The sequence below is a fragment of the Triticum aestivum genome, chromosome 4B (genome assembly GCF_018294505.1).
Source record: "Triticum aestivum cultivar Chinese Spring chromosome 4B, IWGSC CS RefSeq v2.1, whole genome shotgun sequence".
NCBI classification, from domain to species: Eukaryota; Viridiplantae; Streptophyta; class Magnoliopsida; order Poales; family Poaceae; genus Triticum; species Triticum aestivum.
The window spans coordinates 24,955,279-24,976,219 of NC_057804.1; the positions used below are offsets into that span (position 1 = coordinate 24,955,279).

The following is a 20,941-nucleotide window of genomic DNA, read 5'->3' on the forward strand; positions in this document are numbered from 1 at the left end:
CTGCTATTCCAAAAGAGTCCTTTCATAAGTCATCATGAATTTTTTTCTTAAGTTTAACTCTAGCACTTCTGCGTACAGCCGAAGTAGGATAGATTTTCCGCTTCCAGGGACGTTTGGGCTTCTCCTCAACACCCTGCGGGGCGATAGAATCATCCAGACCAGACACTGCCTCCTCCATCAAGAGAGGCTCTACCGTGTCTGAGATCTCAACCTCCTCCTCATCCTCAGCCTCGACACTAGGCATGAGATTATTACAGATATTTGCAAGATCATTTATTCCTAAATTATTCATGTCATTGTCATTCATAGGTTGGATAGAGGCAAGATTATGAATGATCTCAGAAGCTCTCTCCGCTTCCATGTCTAACAGATCATTAACGGATTTGGCAACCTCGGTTTCATTTGATCCCAAAAAAATGCCTAAGTCGTTTGCCTTATCAACAATATCATTCTCAGAGAAATGTAAAATTGGACAACTAATATCAAAGGACGTACCTGCAGTAGTCTCGGCATGGCGAAGCATGGCGACCCTCTTGGCACGCACTAGCTGCAGGTCGTCCGCGTCCGGCTGTCCCTGGATCCGGTTGCTGACACGCCTGCCAGCCGACACCGGATCCGCAATCCCGCCAAAAGCAATGAGCTCCTCCGTGGTCCTCTCGCAAAGGGTGTGGTCAGGACTCCCACGCCCCTCCCTTATCGTCGGTGAAGGAGGGTAGGGCGTGGTGGAGTGAAACTCCGCTGCGAGTGTCAAGGGGGAGGAGGACCGTGAAGACGCCTGCTCACTAATACCGACCCCCTGACCGCCCATCGGAACGGTCATCCCTCGGCCACCCTGCTCGGCGCAATACTGCGCAGGGGTAACGACACGGGACTCCTCCCCGCATCTCACCCCCGGCTCGCCACCGTGGATGGAGTGATCCTGTGGGGGGGTTATAGCACGGGACTCCTTCCCGCACCTGACCCCCAACTCGACCGGAGACGTCGAAGAAAGTAGGACGCCATAGACCTCCTGTCCAAGCGCCCCTCCTGCCGACGGAAGGTCGGACTCGCATGTCTGGGTGTGATGGGCATCCTGCCCATGGCCCCCACAATCTGCGGCCTCCCCAATAGAATCCACCATCGCGCCTGGAGTAGGCTCCGCGATCGTCACATCACCGACTAGACGCGGCACTGGTGGCAACTCAAGCTGTGTCGGGTCATCTGCCTCGACCCTGGTGCTCCATAACCTACTAGGAGCGGACCCCGGTGCAAATGAACCAAAGCGAAGCGTGTTCATCGGAGTAGTGGACGGAGGCGCTTCTTTGGTAGAACTGGCTACCTTATCTGGCTGTGTGGCCGCCCCTTTGTACGACTCCGGCATAGTATCATCGGGCCCCTTCTCCTGGTTCCCGGGTGCGCCGCCACCCTCGGTCATATCCATGTCTTGTGTCCCATTTCCCTCCTCGGAAACTGCAGTATCCTCGATCTCAAGCTCTAGTACATAAGTGACTCCAGCATATGTCCATCTGACTACATCTGGTATATATATGCTCAATACTCGCAACACTGACCAAAAGCCTCGCAGCGTTATGTGCGTGTGTGAATGGCATGTCAACCTTTTCTGTCTTACCGATCAACACACCCAAGCTCCAAGCAACGAGAAAATATTTTACCAATTTAGGTGGCACGCCATAGAAGCGAACCCACACCTTCTCCAAAGGTGTACCCTCAGGTTCCTCCTGTTTCCACTCGTCGAAAGCGATAACAATGTTTGTGCTCGTCACTCTGCATAAACCCCACTTAAGAAAATGCATTTGATCCTCTTTAGTGGGAAAATCAACCTTATAAGACTGACCCTCTAACTGCTCCACGTTTTCTATGCCCCGGCATCTTTGCCTTCAACATTTTTGTACTGTGTTTTGATCGCTGATTTCTATGTTGTGCACGCAACTGTACTAATAAAATGGATTTTTTTGTGTTATTGTGCGAGGAAGACAGCTGACCAGAGAATAATTCTGGTTTTCTTCTGCTCATTTAAAATGCCAAGTACACATTTTAACAGATCATGTGGACGACTGCTGAGGGTATTCTGGTTTCTTCTACTCAGTGAAACTGATTCTGTGGACTACTAGGATAATAAACTGCGGAGGGTAATAAACTAATCTTCTTCTTGGCATCCTCCCCTGGTCTACTACTTCATCTCTTGTTTCCGAATTTCCTGCAGCAGCAACTCCCCTGCAGCCCCCGCCAATGTCAACTGTGACCAACCATTGCCTAAAAAATAAATTATTAGTTAGTAAATACCACTAGAAAATTAATAGAAAAATGTAGAATATGAAACATAAGTGGTAGGATTAAGTTACCCTTCCACACAAAATGAACCACTAGCGCTCCAACAATCACAACAAGCACAAACAAGGTAACCGCTAAGATAATTGCAAGCACATGCTGGTTCGATGATGAGAGCCGAGCCTGGGGCAGCGATGTAATGCCTGCAGCCAGTGATGGTGGAGGTGTTCGTCCCTCCAGCGGTGGAGTGTTCAGCACTGTATGAATTCCGATTTCCATTAACAGAGATAATGATATATCTATACTAGTACTCCCTCCGTCCGGAAATACTTGTCGAAGAAATGGATGAATCTAGACGTATTTTAGTTATAAATGCATCCAATTTTATCCATCTCTTCAACAAGTATTTCGGGACGGAGGAAGTACAAAACAAATAGATGCACACAAGACAGACTTTCTATGGACCTTGGCTGCACCCTGCGGCTGGTAGACGAAAGTCTTCGGGACGAAGCCCCATACAGTGCGCGTAGAACTTGATGACGTCGCCAATTTCTAATCCGGTTTCTTTAACGCCAATGTTTTCAGCGAGAGCACACAAGCAAACCAAAGCATCGGAGCTGGGAATTGTAAACTTTAATATCGAACAGCACGACTCACTCGAGGGGTATAGCCCGCACTCGGTACCGATGTCGTTAGCAAGGTTTTTGGCATGGGCACACACATCATACCCTGCGACCCAAGATTTAAGGAAGTGAAATTAACAAAGGTGTGAAAGTTCTGCGATCCCTTGGGCTACATTGAACTTACATACCCGTATTGTTGGCCAAGAAGGCCCGGTGGTGCTGTTGAAAGGACAAATAGGCGTTCCGGCTCAACATCGGCGGTGGAGGTGCATCATCTGCGAAACCGATCAAAGGACACGTTAGTAACTAAAATGCTGGCCAACATATAAGCATTCCCAATCAGTCTCAGTGTACAGAAGAGAGAGAGAGAGAGAGAGAGAGAGAGAGAGAGAGAGAGAGAGAGAGAGAGAGAGAGAGAGAGAGAGAGAGAGAGTTCAATTCATACGTGCTGCCTTCTTGCGGCGAGGTGCAGGAGAGGGGCGTCGGGATGGGGGGCTGCTGACGACGGTGGCCGGGGGAGCGGGTCCTGCAAGCGAAGTGTGTCCAATCCATAGTAACAACAACAAGAAAAAGTTAATTGCCAGTCGTTCGTCCTTATTTCAAAATCAAAATAGGAAGAAGGGCGTTAAGACGTGCGCAACAAGGAAATGGTGCCAGGCAAAATGTTTGCTCTGCCTCTGGCCTCGGCCGAGCCGATCGAATAACAAGAGTTCTTTATTTTTACCAAGTAAGACTGCATGCACTGCATAGGCGCTCAACTATCAACAGCCGGCAAAGAACGCAAAAGATACTGCAGGAAGCAAATATACGTTCCGGTTTGAAACAGATGGAAGATTTCGGCCTGCTCGCTATTGTACGTACCTCGATCATGATCGCATGGAAATGAGAAGAACTCGTGGCTATGATTACTGCACGATAGTGTGAGAAGGTAGTGCGGCTAGCTATACGAAGCCAACAGAAAAAACACCGAAATAACACATAGAAAAAGGCTTCAACTCTCAAAGCGAGAGGTGTAGATCTTAAATAGAAGCAGGGCAAACGAACTCGAGCAAAAGAAAAAAAATCATCCAAAGGAACTGGATGAAAAATTTTCTGGAAGGACACATAAGACCTCTGCATCTGCATGCATGACTCTAGATCCAACTTACACAAGTAAGAATGAACCCAACAAACGGAAGGGGTTCTACTGGATCCAAGCGAAGTACCAAAAAAAAGTTAGTATGCAGTAACTCACAGGAACAACACGACGCGACCGAACTTCTAAAGAAAATGAGATCCATAGGCACTAGCACCCAAGACTTAGTTTTATAGAAGAAGTCCACCCAGATGAGGAACCAAAAATTCAACCCTGACAGGATTCGAACCCTGGCTACAGGGTGGCGCCACTGCCCACCCTTGCCAGGGACGCGACCGAACTCCTCAAACCCAAATCGGAACGATACCAACTCGAGAAACCATCAAAGTGAGTCAGGTAGAGAGAGAGAGAGAGAGGCGGCGTAGGTGCATGTACCTTCGCAGGCTGCTGCAAGATGGGCGACTCCGGGACGGAGACCACCGCAGGTGATGTAGATCGTGAGGAGGTGGCTGGCGTTGAGGCCGGCCATGACAAGCTGCGGCTCGGCGGCGACGCGGCAGAGGCAGGGGACGCCGCCCCCGAGGTCGACGGCGGCGACGACCGGCTCACAGCAGTGCGCGGTGGGCATGTCGAGCACGCAGGAGAGCGCGATCTGCGTCGCCAGCAGGGTGGGCTCGCATGGAGCCCCCAACTGCGGCCCGAACACGGCGGCCACCGCCGGGAGCACCGCGGCGAGGAGGCCGGCCACGAGGAGCAGGCGGTGGGAACTCTCCATGGGTGGGGTGGGCTCTCTCTCTCTCTCGCTTCCTGCCTCTATACGCCCAGCGGTGGGCAGAGGTTCAGCCAGTGCTCACGGCAGGTGGCGAGCAGCGGCGACGTGCAGTGGGGATTTGTGCGTGATTTGGCTCCTCATGCAGTTTCCCTTTTGTACGAAGTGCCTCATCTTTTTTGATGAATTGATTGCATTTGTTCTTCATTCTTACATTTTTTTCAGCTGTGAAAATGGCACAACGAGGAACTTACTTCCCCAATGCATCTCTGAAGTTGAAAGGGCAATGGCCCAATATGTCTTTTCAGTTTTCAGTTTGAGTGCATCGAACGTTTCTTTTTCTTCTAAAATAAACTTGCATTAGCAGTGTCATCTTCACTTGCATTGCTTCTTTCTATTTCTTTTAAACAGAGGCAAAAGAATTGCCCGGTTGATTAACTAAGGAGAGGAGGGCTGTCTAATTAATTTACAGAAAACCGAGCTAACACCAATACAATCAGATCATAAGCGGACTAATCACCAATCATGAGACCCCACGAGCACACATGCAATGCGTCAAATCCTCCCAACATACAACAACCGTAACTTCCGACGCTTGTACAACATGATGGAACCCGATGCGAACATTACTCCTATGAAGGATGTCAACCGTCTGTTTGGAGGTGGCGTGCCGCGGGGGCCTCTCCGCGCCGTCCAATCTGCTCGGACGGATCGGACCCAGGCAACCCGACTGGACAATCCATGACGGGTGGACCGCGGATGCGCGCCTGGGGCCACCCTCATAGGACGGCGGTGGGCGCGCCAGCGAGCAACGGCCCGCGCATTGCCTCGCGCGCGAAGGTGTGCATGGACCCGCCTGTCGGTGTCCTCACCCCATGTCGGGCCGGTTTGATGCCAACAGCCGGGGCTTGCGTGGCGCCCACGACACTGGCTTGCCCGTGAGCCATGTCTGTCAGTACTGTTAGAATAAATCCGAGGCACTCCGTCGATCATCTGAGGATCAAGCAATCACACAAGCACGACACCGAGATTTGTTAACGAGGTTCACCGATATGGCTACATCCCCGGGGCCTGACTATGGGCGCTCCTCCCCATGACACCGCTACAATACCGCACCCGGTCACCCTGGACGCCAGCACATGCCGCCGGCTTCCCCTGCGTTCCTGTGCTATTATGTCGGCATATGTTACATCGTGTGTGTACCCCCGCTATATATGAGAGGCCTAGGATACAAGTGTCCTACTAAGACACGACTCCACATCCTATGTAAACACGATACAACTACAAGTCCAACTGTAACCTACCTTGTACACAATATCGACACAACTCCAACAAGTACTCTTCGCTTTTCGTCGCGCCTGGGTGCATGCCCATGCGAAGGGGGTGGCCTCCCTAGGCCCCAGGAGGCCTGGCCGGACGTGAAGGGGTCTGGTCTAGTCTGGCCGGGCGTGGAGGGAGCTGGCCAGCCATGGCTCTTGCCGTCGCGGGCTCTGCCGGCTGCCGCCTGTGGGCCGCTTTTATCGGTGCGACTCCATCATGCAAGGAGGGTACGCGCCAACCTGGCTTCTCGTCATCGTGGGGTTAGTTTGGCTGGCATGTTTTGGTCGTGGTCCCTAGGCGGCTGTGCGGGCCTGGTATTTTGGCCATGTCTTGCAGGTAAAGCTAGCAGTGTGCGCGTCCGCTCTAACGGCGTAGGGTGATGGTGGGCCCATGTTAAATTAGATTGCCCGTAATGGGGAGTATTATGTAATAGTATAATGCATATGATACTACTTTCGTAATGCATAATATTATAAGTTAGTATTTTAGGTTGCTTTATTAATTGTCATGGATGACGCAAAGTACTACAATATTTAACATGACACGGTATCATGGTATGATACCACATCCTCTGTTTAATCATTCAATTGTGTGTCACGTCATCAAAAAAGTCTAGATAGCATACATGACCGCTTAGGATACTCTGTCACGACCAACCTTAGATGCTTTCTTCCCAATGTGATTCCATTGACTGGCAAGAGGCGGTTTTGTGCCGTGGGGAGGGGTTGATACGAGCTGGTGGTGATATTCCAATTTGCCCCTTCTTTGTGTGCCAGAGTCGACGTTGCTTCGGTTGGTTGTGCCAACTTTTTCTCATGCTTTTGTTGGACCCATATATTTCTGGCCCCATGGGATAGCGGCTCGCGCGTGCTTGTGTTTGTGGTGCCCCTTTCCCATCGCGTCCTCTTGGCCGAACGAGTGGATTGGTTTGGAGTATACCCGGCCTTTGAGCATTATGTTGTGGACCCGCTCATTCTTTCGACTATCTGCCCGACCTTTGGGTGTTGCGGTCTGCCCGCATTGCATTTTTTAGAATGTTTACCTGCCCTTTTGAGGCTGCGGCCTGACTTGCTGGTGTGTGCGATGTACGCGCTCGTTGATCGTTCTTTCCCCAGGCCCTTGAATTGCCTGGCTTGTTCATTTTAAGTTTCTAATGTTGATGTTTGTATATTTTAAGTTTCGTGTATGAAAGAAACTTACATGATATTTGGAGCCAACTGCTATGAGGTTCCTGTGCAACTACAACAGCTAGAGATGCCAACAAAAAAATATGACTATGGAAAAACAAGATAATTAAACTGCCAACTAAGTATGGCCATATTGTGCAACTTCCTCATGCTCATATCCAACTAGGAATACTAAAATGGCCAACTAGTACTACAAAAATGACCAAACTGAATAAATTGCAGGAACTGAAATTGGATGTTATGCGTCTCTCTTACCGATGTCCTGCTATTTCAAGCACTAGTTATGCAAACCTACTGCTGATACATAATCATGTACAGAAAAAATGGGTAAAGAAATCAAAATATTAGCAATGGTTTGTGTGAATTACCCACAAACAGCCTCTGTATGAACCTTCTATATAATTTAACTACAATCACTAGAGGAATTTAGATACAGCCATGAAAAAACGAGAACAAAATCATGTAGCATACAACAAAAATGCAAAAAACTCATCATCGGCAGCAGGCGTATCATATAATCGGCAAAATGCCATTGATTATTCAATTAACAACGAGAGAAAACCAACTGATCATCTATGTGGTACGCAACTAAAAAAAGTGTGTGCAATTTGACAGCAATGCAAGCCAACTGAGCATGTGCAAAAAATACACCTCATACGAAACATGCTTTGTGCAGTGTAGTCGACTTCCTAGAGGTTCATGTGCAACTACAGAACCTGACTCGCCAACTATGTACTGCTCTGAGTGAAACTTCACCAGACATGTCTGAAAAAACAACTAAAATTGGACACCTAAAGCAAAAAGACTAGCCACGCATTCAATCCCCTGACGACTAGCACTTCGCCGGAGTCCCGTGCAAACAGAGAAATGAAGCATTGCCCACCCCCTGTGACCCACTCCTGCCGCAACCCCGAGCAACTGTTGTCGCCGGCGCCGTGCACGGTTCCTCACAGTCGTCGCCACGCGAAGCATCAACTCTGCATCCTCCCACCACCCCCTCTGCATCCTACCGCAGTGCGCACAACAACTCTGCATCCTCATGCCGCGCCAACTGAGCATATGTTTGGGAAACTAGTCCTGCCAACTAAACATCAATGTGTGTGCAACTAGACTACATTGCTGGCCAACTAAACATATGTGTGTGCAACCAGTCCTGCCAACTAAACATCAATGTGTGTGTAACTAGACTACATTGCATGCCAACTGAGGATGTGTGTGTGCAATTAGTCCTGCCAACTAAAACATCAATGTATGTGTAACTAGACTACATTGCATGCCAACTGAGGATGTGTGTGTGCAATTAGTCCTGCCAACTTAAACATCAATGTGTGTGTGTGTGTGCAACTAGACTACATTGCAGGCCAACTGAGCATACATGTGTGCAACTATTCCTGCCAACTAAACATCAATGTGTGTGCAAGTAGACTATATTACAGGCCAACTGAACATATGTGTGTGTGCAAGAACACCCCAGAGTGCATGAACATGCTTTTATGCAAATGTAGTCAACTTCCCTGCTGTTCTTGTGCAACTATATAATCTAACTAGCCAACTATGTAATGCTCTCCGTGCAGCTACCTAGATCTGTCGAGTAAATACATAGGGGAGAGGGTGTCGGAAACCGCAGATGCGGACGCGAAACGCCAGATTTGGGTCCTAGGTCGTCCTCCATGTAGGAGCTCGGAGGCATGACGCCAAAAGCCCATGTTATCTAAAGAAGCTGAAAATGAGACAACCGCAAGTACATCAAAAGAGCCTGAACCCTTGAGGAGTCGTTGGTAATCCAGAACACTGAACCTAGATCATATGGTAAACCTGCACTTATACTTATAACAAACAGGAGACATCTGTAGTCCTCTCGCGGTAATTGCTATGAGCATATCTACTCACCTACGGTCATCCCAAAACCAAAATTCTAGTTCTTTTTTGAAGTCAATCTGTGTCACAGACTACAAGTTCAGAAGATGGTAATCCAAAAATATCAGGACATTCATTGCTGGGAGGAAACATTCTTATCAGAACAGTCATATACTACAACTCATATTTAATCGGAGATGCTCATACCTCTGCTCCCCCAAGTACGCAGCAACGGCACCTAGACAACACTGTAATCGGCCGTCGGCGTAGGGGACCAAGGGAAACAGGCCCTCCCGGGTGCGGCGTGCGTCGCTAGGAGGAGGCAGCAGGAGGGGGACGGCCGGGCCCGTGCTAGGCGCGGCGCGCGTCGCCGGGAGCAGGCAACTGGAGGAGGCGGCCGGGGGTGTACTTGGCGTGGCGCAGGAAGGCGGCTGGAGGAGCGCGACGGCCGAGCGCATAGCCGGGAGGAGGAGCGCGGTGGCCCTTCCCCATCGGGGCGGCGGCGGCTGGGCGACCCCTGCTCCAGCTCATAGAAAGAGGAGGGAGGAGGCGGTGGCGCTGCTGGTCTAGCTCCCCGGCTTGATCTGCTCTCCAGGCTTGTCCGGTCCGCCGCTCACCTCGACCTCCCGTGCTCCTGCTTCACGGGATTTGGTGGACGAGGAAAAGAGGATAAGGGAAGGCTTTTTTTCTCCGAGGGAAAGTAGCGAGGCGAGGATAGTGCGTGGGCTCCGACAAGATAACACCTGCCCTGCGGGCCGAAGGAATCGACGCATCGAGCGGTCTCGGTGCGGCCGCTCGGCTCGACCAAATAGTGGCCGGCCGCTTTTTAGATTTCAGGTTTCTCGAGATACAGTACTACCATACTTACGCGGAAGTTACAAGAGGACTGGCAGGAGAAAGACACAATTGCGCAATTCCGGATCTCATCTACACACACCACCGCCCCCATCAAAACCCGCCGTCGCGGCTGCAGAGATGAGGTGCTACACGGCTCTCACGGCGGCGGCAACGCTGGTGCTGCTTCTGCTGGTGCCGCTGGCGACGGCGGCGGAGGCGGAGGCGGAGGCGGCGATCGCGTCCTACAGGGAGAGGAGCGAGGAGGAGACGCAACAGGTGTTCTTGGAGTGGATGGCGGAGCACGGGGTGTCGTACGATTCCGCCGTCGAGGCGGAGCGCCGGTACGCGATTTTCAAGGGCAAGCTCCGCACCGTCGACCAGCACAACGCCGGGATCCACCCGTATCGCCTCGGCCTCAACTGGTTTTCCGACCGCACCAGCGCGGAGATATATTCCCGTACGTTAGCCCTCGCTCTTCTTACTACTCTATATATTCTTATTTATCTGCATTGCATCATGTCCATGTGAGGAAGATTCGCCGTGCACTAGTGTATTCCGTTTTCAACCTGGTCCTTGATTATGCGTGCGGTCAGGCGCAATAGTTCCAGTATCCACATGGACAGAGAGTAGAGGATTTTTTGTCTGGCGAAAAATCATAGAGTAACCTATGAGTATCTTGATTATACAGTATTCTAGAGTTGAGTACAAGCATGTGAAGATTTTTTTGCTAACCTATATATATGGGTATGATTAGCCTGCCAATTCTTTCTTATTGCTGCGACATGGTAACTTCCGTCCTTGCACGGATTTATGAGGGTGCGACTTTGGTTAATTACATAGTTGATCGCTTCTATTACCGACCGGATTACAAAATGTAAGAGAATCACGAGACTTAGGGTCTATGGTTGATGGGTATTATAGAAAAAACATATGTACTAGTTTTCAAGTAGTTTCAACAAACATGGACATCAAGTTTCTATGCGTTTGGACCGGAATAATCTTAGCTGAAGGTGAAAAAAAAACATAGTCTGCTAATGGTTCTCTAACGAATGATCTCACAATCTGCTGCCATTGTTTTGGGGAGAACCATCTACATCTCATGTGGATGTTTCACATACCTATTAGTAGCAGTGCTTCTTCTGAATTGTCATCAGTAGCATAATACCTGCCGTTATACTATTCATTACAAGATTTTTTATATATTCTCATTCATTACTTTTACTACTTAGGTGTCCTTCCATAGCCCGAGAACCAAAATAAAGTCCTGGAGGTAGCACTAGTCCTGGAGAGACAAAGTACATGTGCATCTGAATACGGCACTCTGTTTGTTGCCGGAAGTCATTTGGCTTTGACAACTTTGTTGCTGGTTGCTTATGTAATAAAATTGAGATGAAAATGTATGCATTTCCAGAAGATGAAATGAGAAAACAAATACAATGAGAAACATTGTTTGTCATGTGTTTCTTAGGATATGCACGCAAGATGCAAGTATCATAAATTAATGAACTTTCTCTACATCATTAGAACTACAAGGTCATGTAACCATGAATATCTTCAAGAAACTACCTATCATTCAACTGTCTTCTTTTCTTTTTCTTTGTAATACTACTTTATTGCTATTTTCTATTCCCACTCCTAGTCTTAGTCTCTTCTCCACAATAGTTTGGACCTCATAATATGTGCTTTGCAGAACAAACGAATAGGAATAAAAAGAGAAACAAGGAGAGCCTTACCAGGTCTGATGCACAAAATAAACAGTGGTACAAAATCTAGAAATATTTATTGTTCACTGCATTACTGGTGAAAGATAGCACTTGGATGCCTTCTTTTATGCTTAAAACCCGTCGTCTCATGAAGCATGTCTACTTTTGTTATCTTTCAATTAAAGAGAACATATGGAGGATGTTTTCCCCTTAAAAAGATGTCCTGATGAAGCATAAGACTACAAACTGGAGTACAAAAGTTTGTAGCCGGAGGACAAAAGATGTCCTGATGCACAATTGTTGGCATCCTTACCGAAAAAGGCTTTCGCCCCGCTTTATAAATAAAGCAATGACCGACAACAATTCGGAACAAACACACGCCACCACAACACACACCAAAGGCAAGATACAAAGGCGTTGAGCGCAGCAACACAACCTCTAACACTACAAGAGCAACTAGGGACTCCCACAGTGACCACGCCACCGCGAGGAAATGAAGCTACATACGACGAACCGTGAGCTCCAAGACGATGCCTTCAGTAAGGTTACGACACCGGAGCGCCGCCACCGCCCGATCCGAGGATCAGAGTTTCCTCAGGAGCCACACGACGGGCAATGAGAGCCGTGACGACGCCTTCAAGAAGGGGACGAGCCATGCCGCTACCGGTCCGTCCGAAGATAGAGCAGATTTTCACCCCCGGCTAACACTCACCGCCACCGAACGCCACACCCGGCTACCACGCCGTCCACACGGCCATGGCCGCCGGGCAGCACCGAGCAACAGGCTCTGCCCATGAGCACCATGCTATCACCACCAGGGCTGCCGCCCCGACATCCAAGACCTCGACACCACCTTACTCGAGACCCGCCACTACCCCAACCAGAGAGACGGGCGGAACCCGTGGCAAATGAGCTCTATGCATGCTTTGATCGATCAGGTAGCTAGTCACGGACGCATGCATGCATGCATTCATGCAGTGTTGTTTGCGTTCGAAAAGCTAGCTAGGAAATCGATCGATTGATCTATTCGTTGGATCGGACGTACTCGTACGACAAGATCACCCGTGCCCACGCCGACGCGCCGATCAGGAAAAGACCGATCCGGCTACAGCCGTGCGTCTCACCAAAGACGGCACGATACCCCTTTTACCCCGACCCGATCGATCTGTCTCGCTCCTTCCCCTCGCTCGATCCGTCTCTCTCGTGGCGCCGCCTCCATCCCATCGCTAGGGTTCGGCTCCACTCCGACCTTCTTCGCCCTCTGTTCCGAGCTTCCGCAGGACCTTCTTCTGCAGGAGCCATCCGCCGCCTCCCACGATCCACATCATGCACGTCATGCCAGACCACCCTTCCCCCGGCGATCGCCGCCACCCCCACATCCTCTTGGACAAGAATTGCCTAATCGGATATTTGGAAAACTCCAGCACCGCGAAAACCAACAACAGCCAAGGATTCGGCGTCGAGGTCTCCTTCAAAACAGCCGATCCCCCGGCTATCTCACTGTGCTTTGCCTGCTGCGTCGATCGTCAGACCGGGAGTAGTTTGGTTGCGGAGCCTTTTATACTTGGCATAGCCGGAAGGTTCGTGCTGCTGGCTATCACTTTCTTGGACAGCGCCAACCATTATCGGCGGTTCATCGACTATTTCGTCTACAAAGCAGGAGCGCCAGGTTCCGCCTCTCTCCATCTTCTCCCAAGGCCCTATCCGTCTTCTTTCTCGCGAAATTTGGTCGCCGTCTTGCCTGTCACTGACAACAACAGCGAAGAAGACTTTGCTGCCGTTTTCCCTCGTGTTGAATATCTCGTGCCCGAGTCTCGCAGACATTACACGCTCCACGTCTACCGCTCCGACACGAATGATTGGCACTCTCAGGCGGCTTATGTCGCAGAGGAGGATGGTGAAACAAGGAATGCTAAACATAAGATATCGGTTCATAACGCCATGAGCGTGGCCTATGCAGGAAAGGGTGTCATAGGCTGGATCGATCTTTGATGGGGAATTCTCTTATGCAATGTTTTGGACAGCAAGCCTATCATCCGTTTCATCCCGTTGCCAATACCGGAACCGTGTGATCCCTCTGAGTTCCACTTGACGTATGAGGATTTCACCCCAAGACCACACCGTCATGTCACGATATGCAATGGTCTGATCAAGTTTGTTGGGTTAAATTTCCATGCGGATAATGCTATTCGCAGCATGAAGCAAGCACAAGATCATGGTTGGACGGCTACTACATGGACCAGATCAATCTATTCAGATGATGTTTGGCATGATGGCATGACGATTGATACATCTGAGATATATTTCACCGACTCGAGTTTGCCGAGTCTTTTGCCTGGGATGTTTGATGAGGAAAACAATTTGACATGGGGGAAATTCACCACTGCAGGCCCTACATTAAGTTTGCTCGATGACGATATTATTTACATTATGGCGAAGGAGAGCATGTGCCATCGGACAGCATATGTACTCGCTGTCAACACCAAAAGTTTGAAGCTCGAATCTGGTGCGCAATGTTCTGCTCAAAAGATGAGTTGGTTTGAACCCACCTATGAGCCCTATCTTCTTCTTAGCTCTTTCGGTACGACTTCAGGTACTCGTCAAAATAGTAGTTAGCTGATTTTGTGTTGTTGAACAATTTTATTACCGTTGACATACTTTATGCTTTGCAATTTTATTGTTTTGCAGAGTTGGTTAAAGAATTTGAAACCAAGGCAACAATAATGGAAACCAAGGACGGATCGATCCTCTCGGTGTTGTCCAAGCGTCTCCACGCACTGCGGAAGCAGCAAAATCGCATCGCGCAGATGGAAGAGTCTGTTGCCGCCGGCAAGACGCTTAGCCAAGAGCAGCAAAAGGAGGCGATGCGCTCCAAGCCTGTCCTCGCCGCAGTCATCGACGAGCTCGAGCGCCTCCGTGCGCCGCTCGCTGCCGCCCTAGCCGAGGAACTCTCCACCATCTCCGCCCCTGCTGCCGGTTCCTCGTCCATCTAGGACCTCCTCGTCCTTGAGCTGCACTATTTCCATTCTGTTTTTTACTAGAATCCTTGTGAGTTTTTCTATGCGAGGTGTTGGGTGTCACCATAGCAGAAGACGCAGAGTTGTGGCGAAGTTATTTTCTGATAAAATGTTTCTCCTTGCGCCTGATATACTTGTGGTTTGTTTAGCGTTGGGAAGATTCTGCTGGTAGGATTTGGTCAGACAATTGACATAGAGAACAGTTCTGGTTTCTTGTGTTCCCAGAAGACTTGTCCAGCTCGATCCTCCGCTCGTTTGATTGATTCAAAAGGGTAGGAGAGCATACATAGCAACTAGCAAGCAGTATGGGTGGCATCATACTGGTAGGACTTTGTCAGACAGCTAGCTGACCTGAAGAAAAGTTCTGGTTTCTTGTGTTCTGGGAACTCTTGATACGGCCAGTCCTAGCTCCGATCTTGTTGATGTTGCAGTTGCTCGAGGATTTAAACGCATGCAAGTTGGTTCGGCCACTGCTACCTATCATATGCTTAACATGGACCAAGGGGCGCATGCATATGCTAGTACATGCACGTACAATGCCAAAGCATTAGCTGGTTCAGCTCTAAACACATCAGGTTCAGATCTTGTTCGGAGCTCTGATAAAATAAGAGATACAATTGATTTGTTTGAGTTGCCAAGGCCGCCGGAAGTAAATCCTGATTCAGTTTGGACACGTATAGATGATTTTATGTGGGACTCTGATTGGAGAGATAGAGGTACAGCTCGCTGGTATAAAACGAAAGAAGTGCAGACAAGATTCTTCTTTATATTTCTGCCATGCAAAGAGAAGTACGGCCATCCATTATCTAGAAATAGAGTTGCATGGAGCTGCCTTTCCTTAAAGACCGTCGGTTGGGGGCCACCAGCAGATTGCCTGAGAAGCGCAACCCATAGCTGATTATTTTTGGCAAATCTTAGTCGGTTGATAATTTTAGGAGAGTTCTGTTTATTTTTCTTTCTTGTAGCATACTCGTGTTGGGTCGGCTATATTGATATAAATAGCCATAGTAAGGTTTTTGTAAGGCAGGTTATTTTGAGATGAATTAGACACGTGTGTGTTTTTCGGCCGTCGGCCATTATCGAGTTTTGAGAAATCTTGTCAAAAGTCTTTATTGGCGTGTGAGTTCCTGCGACGCGATGCGTAGGAGATTACAAGCTGAATCTATACGGTTCATCCACGTTATTCCTTCAGATCGAGGGGTTGGTGTGTTGTTTTTGCGAGGTTTGTGAACATCTTTGTAAACCTGCATGTAGTTCTTGTTGCGATGGAGTTTTGTGTTGTGAAAGATCGGGCCATCAACGGATCGACCCTCGCCTCGAGGTTCGTTCCACATCAACTCTCCAGTGCCGTGTTAATGCATTTGCTTGTTTGATGCTGCTAGTACAAAGTTGAGTCACTTATTTTTGGGACAGAGGGAGTAATAAACCTAGTAGCAATGGGCCGGGGTCTTGCTTATTTGAAATGGAAGGGAATCATGGATGGCTGGATGCATCTTTGTCTTACTGCACGGCGCCTCGTGTCTTAATCATGTTTTGACTGTTGCTTCCCCCGCTGTTTAATCCATCATTATTTTTCCCTTAAGCATGCACCCCCCAAAGCGGAAACGGGAAAGAGCAAAAGCCCTAACCTTTAGATGTCTGTCCCCGTCCTTTGTTGCACGTTCTATCATTGGGGGACTTTAGATGTCTCTTCTAGCACATATAATTACATGCATGATCCAACGCCAGACCAAAAACATTTCCGCATTAATTTTGCGGATGAATCAGACAGTATGAAGGGATCAGGAATAAATCAAATACAATTCAATTGATGTATGCATAAAAAACCAAGCATCACAACGATCATCTATGTATGTGTGATGGATGATCAGGGCGCCATGGAGATGGAGCCGTCCTTGATCAGGCTGTTGCTGAGCGACTTGAAGCGCTGCTTGGAGTACTGGCGCGACGCTTTCCTCCAGTCCGTCCCGGCCTTCATCATCGCGACGAACTCCTCGAAGCTGACCCGACCATCCTGCACGCCATCGATCGATGACCACGGACGGATCAGTATGATCTTGGAATGGTCATAGCAGTTTGTTAGATTGAGGTAGGAGATAAGGAGTACCTTGTCGGTGTCGACCTCCTGCAGGACGTGGTCGACGACAGCGTCGTCGGCCTTGCCGGAGTCGTCGGCGAGGGCGTCAGCGAGCTCGGGGCGCTCAATGTAGCCGCTGCTGTCGCGATCGAAGAAGAGGAAGGCCTTGCGGAGGTGCTGGTCATTGGAGAGGCGCTGCAGGTGGATGGTGATGGCGACGAACTCGGCGTAGTCGAGGTAGCCGTCGCCGTCCACGTCGGCGGCCTCCATGAGCAGCTCCATCTCGGGCTCAGCCAGCTTGGAGCCCACCCTGGCGAGGCCAGCCTTGAGCTCGTCCAGCGTGACCCGGCCGTTGTTGTCCGTGTCCATGAGCGCGAACATCTCCTTGATCACCTCCACCTCCTCCGCCGACAGGTGCTCCGCGATCACTCGCATCGCCTTCTTCTTGAAGCGGTTCATGACGGAGAACTGCTTCAACCGCGCCCGCACCACGTCCCCCAGCGGCACGTTCGGCGCCTTCTTCGCGTCCTGCAGCCACGGGTGCGCTGCATGCATGCGTACATACATAGATCATCAGCGCATGCCCATTGTCGACGACGACAGATGCCATGGATGCATGATGCATGTTTGAGTCAAGATTGAGCATGTGGTTACCGACCGAGGACTTGGCGGGCGGTGAGGCGCTTGCGGGGGTCCATCTCGAGCATCTGGCGCACGAGGCTCTTGGCGCTATCGGAGATCCGCGGCCAGGGCTCGCGGTCGAAGTTGAGCACGCCGCGGAGGATGGAGCGTGCCACGCCCTGCTCCGTCTCGGCCCAGAAGGGAGGGACGCCGCAGAGGAGGATGTAGAGGATGACGCCGGCGCTCCAGATGTCCACCTCTGGGCCGTAGCTGCGGCGGAGCACCTCCGGGGCCATATAGTACGGGCTGCCCACGATCTCCGAGAACCGCTCGCCTGCACCACAGCAGATTTTACTCAAGTCAACATTGTACTAGCATTTTTCTCGCAAAAAAACACATCATACTAGCATTTACCATTGACTGATTAGTCTCATTAGCTTTTCATGTAAAAAAACAGGAATTCCTGATTTTGCAAGTGCAAAAAGAAAAACTTGAACAGGCGTGCAAAATTATGGAGCACCTAGGTGTGCGTCACCTGAGTTTTTTTCCGAAGGGTCAGTTGGTTTCTCTTCTTCTATCTCAACCGTCGGGTGGTGTTTCATCTTCAGCGACATCCCCTCACCGCCGATCTCCGATGTGCTGGCGTCAGCCCTGGTGATCCCTCTAAACCAGTGCACCACCAGATTTTCCCGGTGAGCTTGCACCCTCAGGCACCCGGAACCGTCAACCTTCTAATTCGCCTCCAGCTATGGCTCGTTCCTAGCCGATGCCTTGCCGGCATACCCATACCTCGATACGCTCGCCCCACCGTCGGTGGCCTCGGTGCTTAGACTCATCTCATCCTTCCTTCTCCCATGAATCGACCGATCCAAGTTTAAAAATCAGGCAACTCACTTTTAGCCACGCCGGCAAAATCAACGGGGCCTTTTGTTGGCGTACGCACGTATGTGAGATTGTGAGATGAGCTGGCCGGGTCAAGAAGTGTGGCGTGCCAATTATGTGAAGCAGAAAGAAGTTGTCTCTTTTCAAAAAAAAAAATTTATTCAGAACTGTTCAGCCCCTATTATCTCTTTTGACTTTGGACGTGGTACGACCTCCTCCTCCTCCTCCCCCTCGACTACGCAGTCAATGGATGCAAATGCAATCAACCACCACGACCACGTACGTCGGAGGAAGGAAGCGGAAACGTTCACTAAGATGTAAGCTTGGTTGACCAAGTATACTCACTACGCAAGACGCCCGCGGCGTGTCTCATGCACATTTGTTTCAAAAGGCATGCGGCGTGCCTCGACAGTCGACACCAGAATGCAGTATGGAATATGTCTTCAAATGTGTGTTTCTCTAATGTCTTGAAAATTCTTTCGTGCAAAGATTGCAAAGGTGTCCCGCAAAACTGTTGATGGCACTCCGACAAACTACTACTTGCGCCGTTCCATAATGCAGTGCATAAAGATTTTTTGAAAAGTCAAATTATAAAAATCACTTTGTAAAAATGGCATAAACACTATACTCCCACTAACCACAACATGAAAACCCAAAAGATACAGTACTATATAAGCCTACTACAGCTAGGCCTTGGTTTGGCATTGCATTAATTAGTTCATACTAATCCTCTGTTTTATTTTACTTGCACGCGATTTTCTGTAAACAGCTTAGTATAGTACGAATTGAAAAATGGAAGGAGGAAGAGTTGTGCAAGCAAGCAAGCAAACGAACAGCAGCAAGGCAGACCTGGTCGGAAGAAGACGGAGAGGCCGAAGTCGATGGCCTTGAGCTGCGCGTCCTCTTCCTTGCCGGCGTAGAGGAAGTTCTCCGGCTTGAGGTCCCGGTGCATCACCCCGTGCGCGTGGCACGCCCGCACCACCTCCGCCACCGTCCTGGCCGCGGCCGCCGCGGCGCGCTCCGTGTACCGCCCGCGCGCCACGATCCGGTCGAACAGCTCGCCGCCGTCGCAGAGCTCCATGACCAGGTGCACGGCCTCGTCGTCCTCGTAGGCGGCGCGCAGCCGCACGAGCGCCGGGTGGTCCGGCAGCGACGCCATGATGGCCACCTCGCGGCGCACGTCGGCCACGTCCACGGCGGTGCGCAGCCGCGCCTTGGGGATGGACTTGCACGCCAGCCGCTCCCGCGCCGCGCCGCGGTCCGTGGCCAGCCGCGTGACGCCGAACTCGCCGCGCCCCAGCTCGCGCCCCAGGTGGTACTTGTCCGTGACCCGCAGCCGCGGGTGGTGCGGCACCACGCCGTCCAGAACGCGCGCCGACCCGCCGCCCCCGCGCTGCGCGTACGGGTTTGGCTTGGCCTTGGCCCGGGTCCGGGGCCGCGGCTTGGGGCTCGCCCTGGCGGCGGTGGGGCTGGGCTCGCTGCTGCGGCTCGGCCTCGGAGGCGTCGCCGGCCTCTTCCGGTGCTGCGGCCGTGGAGCCCCCGCCGCGTCGAGCTCTGGCTGAGACGAGGCGGTGCAGCAGGAGAAGCAGGCGTTGCCCATCGTATCAACCTCCTCGCGTTGTAGAAGCTTCTGGATGCTTCGGCACCTCTGTCTTCTTCGTCTACCTAGTGCACGGATGGCGCAGACGACATGCGGCAGAGTAGACGCAGCTAGCTAGCTGTGTGTCTCTCGAGGCCTCTATTCTCTCTAGTCTCTATCTACAGACTAGAGCTAGTGCACGCGCGGCATTTCTCGAGAGAGGGTGGAAGGGGTCCATGCATACCACGCGTGCATGCACTCCACACAGAGCACGGCAGGCAGGCAGCGAGAGGGTTTCATATTCAATTACGGAGCTGTCCAGTTCTACTTGTACAGCTCGCTCGATGGATTAACAAAGTCGGAGGTGTCGAGAGGAAAGGGGCGCTTTGCTTCGTGCCGACGTCCTCTCCATCCATTGGCCGGAGAGGGAAGAAGAAGAAGAAGGCGCGTGCCAGCATGCATTAGTTACTGCAGCTTGCTGGGTCGGTCGACGCAATGAGTCGGTCGGTGTGCCTCGCTGGATCCATGGCTTGCCCCCTCGATCTGGGGCCGTTGAGCTGCAGGATCTCTTCTCAGCTGCCGCCGTCATGTGTGAAAGCTGGCGAGCATAAGAGCAGAGAGTGACCCGGCGTGAAGGCAGGACGTTGACGGGGAAATAATGGCGCAGGTAGTAAGGTAGCCATCATTCTCGTTGAGCTACCGGGCGTTCGTTCGCCACGATTGCATATTTGATCTTGATACATACTTTTGTCATATGCTCTCCTGAGGTTGTCGGAATTATTCGCAATAAAATATTGGTTACAATTGAGGAGGTCTTATCAATGAAATTTCCATTTACACGGGATCTAGGCATAATTCCCAACCCATTCTATATAGAATTGTTTTCATTCCTTCACAAAATAACATAAAAACAAACACATTCGATTCTTATAATTATAAATAGATTGATCCATATGCTCTACTCTAAATCCATATGCTTTAAATGGATAAGAGAGATATGGATTATCCGCTCAGCTCAAATTGTATCCTTTCCCTTCTGCTTGGACACGAAGAGATATGAAATATTTGACTAAGACTGGATTTCATTCCACTTTCCTATTTCTGAACAACAACTTATGTTATCAAC

General features: G+C 50.4%; 4 protein-coding genes across 4 annotated transcripts; 2 read left to right on the top strand and 2 right to left on the bottom strand.

The window, feature by feature from the left end:
• Positions 1-1,978: 1,978 nt before the first annotated feature.
• LOC123094275 (uncharacterized) lies at positions 1,979-4,866 on the bottom strand. Its single transcript, XM_044516319.1, has 6 exons — positions 4,402-4,866; positions 3,337-3,417; positions 3,080-3,166; positions 2,734-2,997; positions 2,343-2,525; positions 1,979-2,253 (listed from the first exon to the last, which is right to left on the bottom strand). The coding sequence occupies exons 1-6, from the start codon at positions 4,739-4,741 to the stop codon at positions 2,171-2,173; spliced, it is 1,038 nt and encodes a 345-aa protein (XP_044372254.1). The 5' UTR covers positions 4,742-4,866; the 3' UTR covers positions 1,979-2,170.
• A 5,077-nt stretch (positions 4,867-9,943) lies between these two features.
• On the top strand, positions 9,944-11,380 carry LOC123094276 (oryzain alpha chain). The gene is made up of 2 exons (XM_044516320.1): positions 9,944-10,393; positions 11,166-11,380. The coding sequence occupies exons 1-2, from the start codon at positions 10,075-10,077 to the stop codon at positions 11,177-11,179; spliced, it is 333 nt and encodes a 110-aa protein (XP_044372255.1). The 5' UTR covers positions 9,944-10,074; the 3' UTR covers positions 11,180-11,380.
• Positions 11,381-12,714: 1,334 nt separating this feature from the next.
• On the top strand, positions 12,715-16,225 carry LOC123090715 (uncharacterized). Its single transcript, XM_044512051.1, has 2 exons — positions 12,715-14,232; positions 14,328-16,225. The coding sequence occupies exons 1-2, from the start codon at positions 13,836-13,838 to the stop codon at positions 14,630-14,632; spliced, it is 702 nt and encodes a 233-aa protein (XP_044367986.1). The 5' UTR covers positions 12,715-13,835; the 3' UTR covers positions 14,633-16,225.
• Positions 16,226-16,383: 158 nt separating this feature from the next.
• LOC100192128 (calcium-dependent protein kinase 9) lies at positions 16,384-20,450 on the bottom strand. The gene is made up of 4 exons (XM_044512050.1): positions 19,086-20,450; positions 17,392-17,688; positions 16,764-17,278; positions 16,384-16,670 (listed from the first exon to the last, which is right to left on the bottom strand). Exons 1-4 carry the CDS (start codon positions 19,834-19,836, stop codon positions 16,524-16,526), a joined length of 1,710 nt encoding a protein of 569 aa, XP_044367985.1. The 5' UTR covers positions 19,837-20,450; the 3' UTR covers positions 16,384-16,523.
• Between the last annotated feature and the right edge of the window lie 491 nt (positions 20,451-20,941).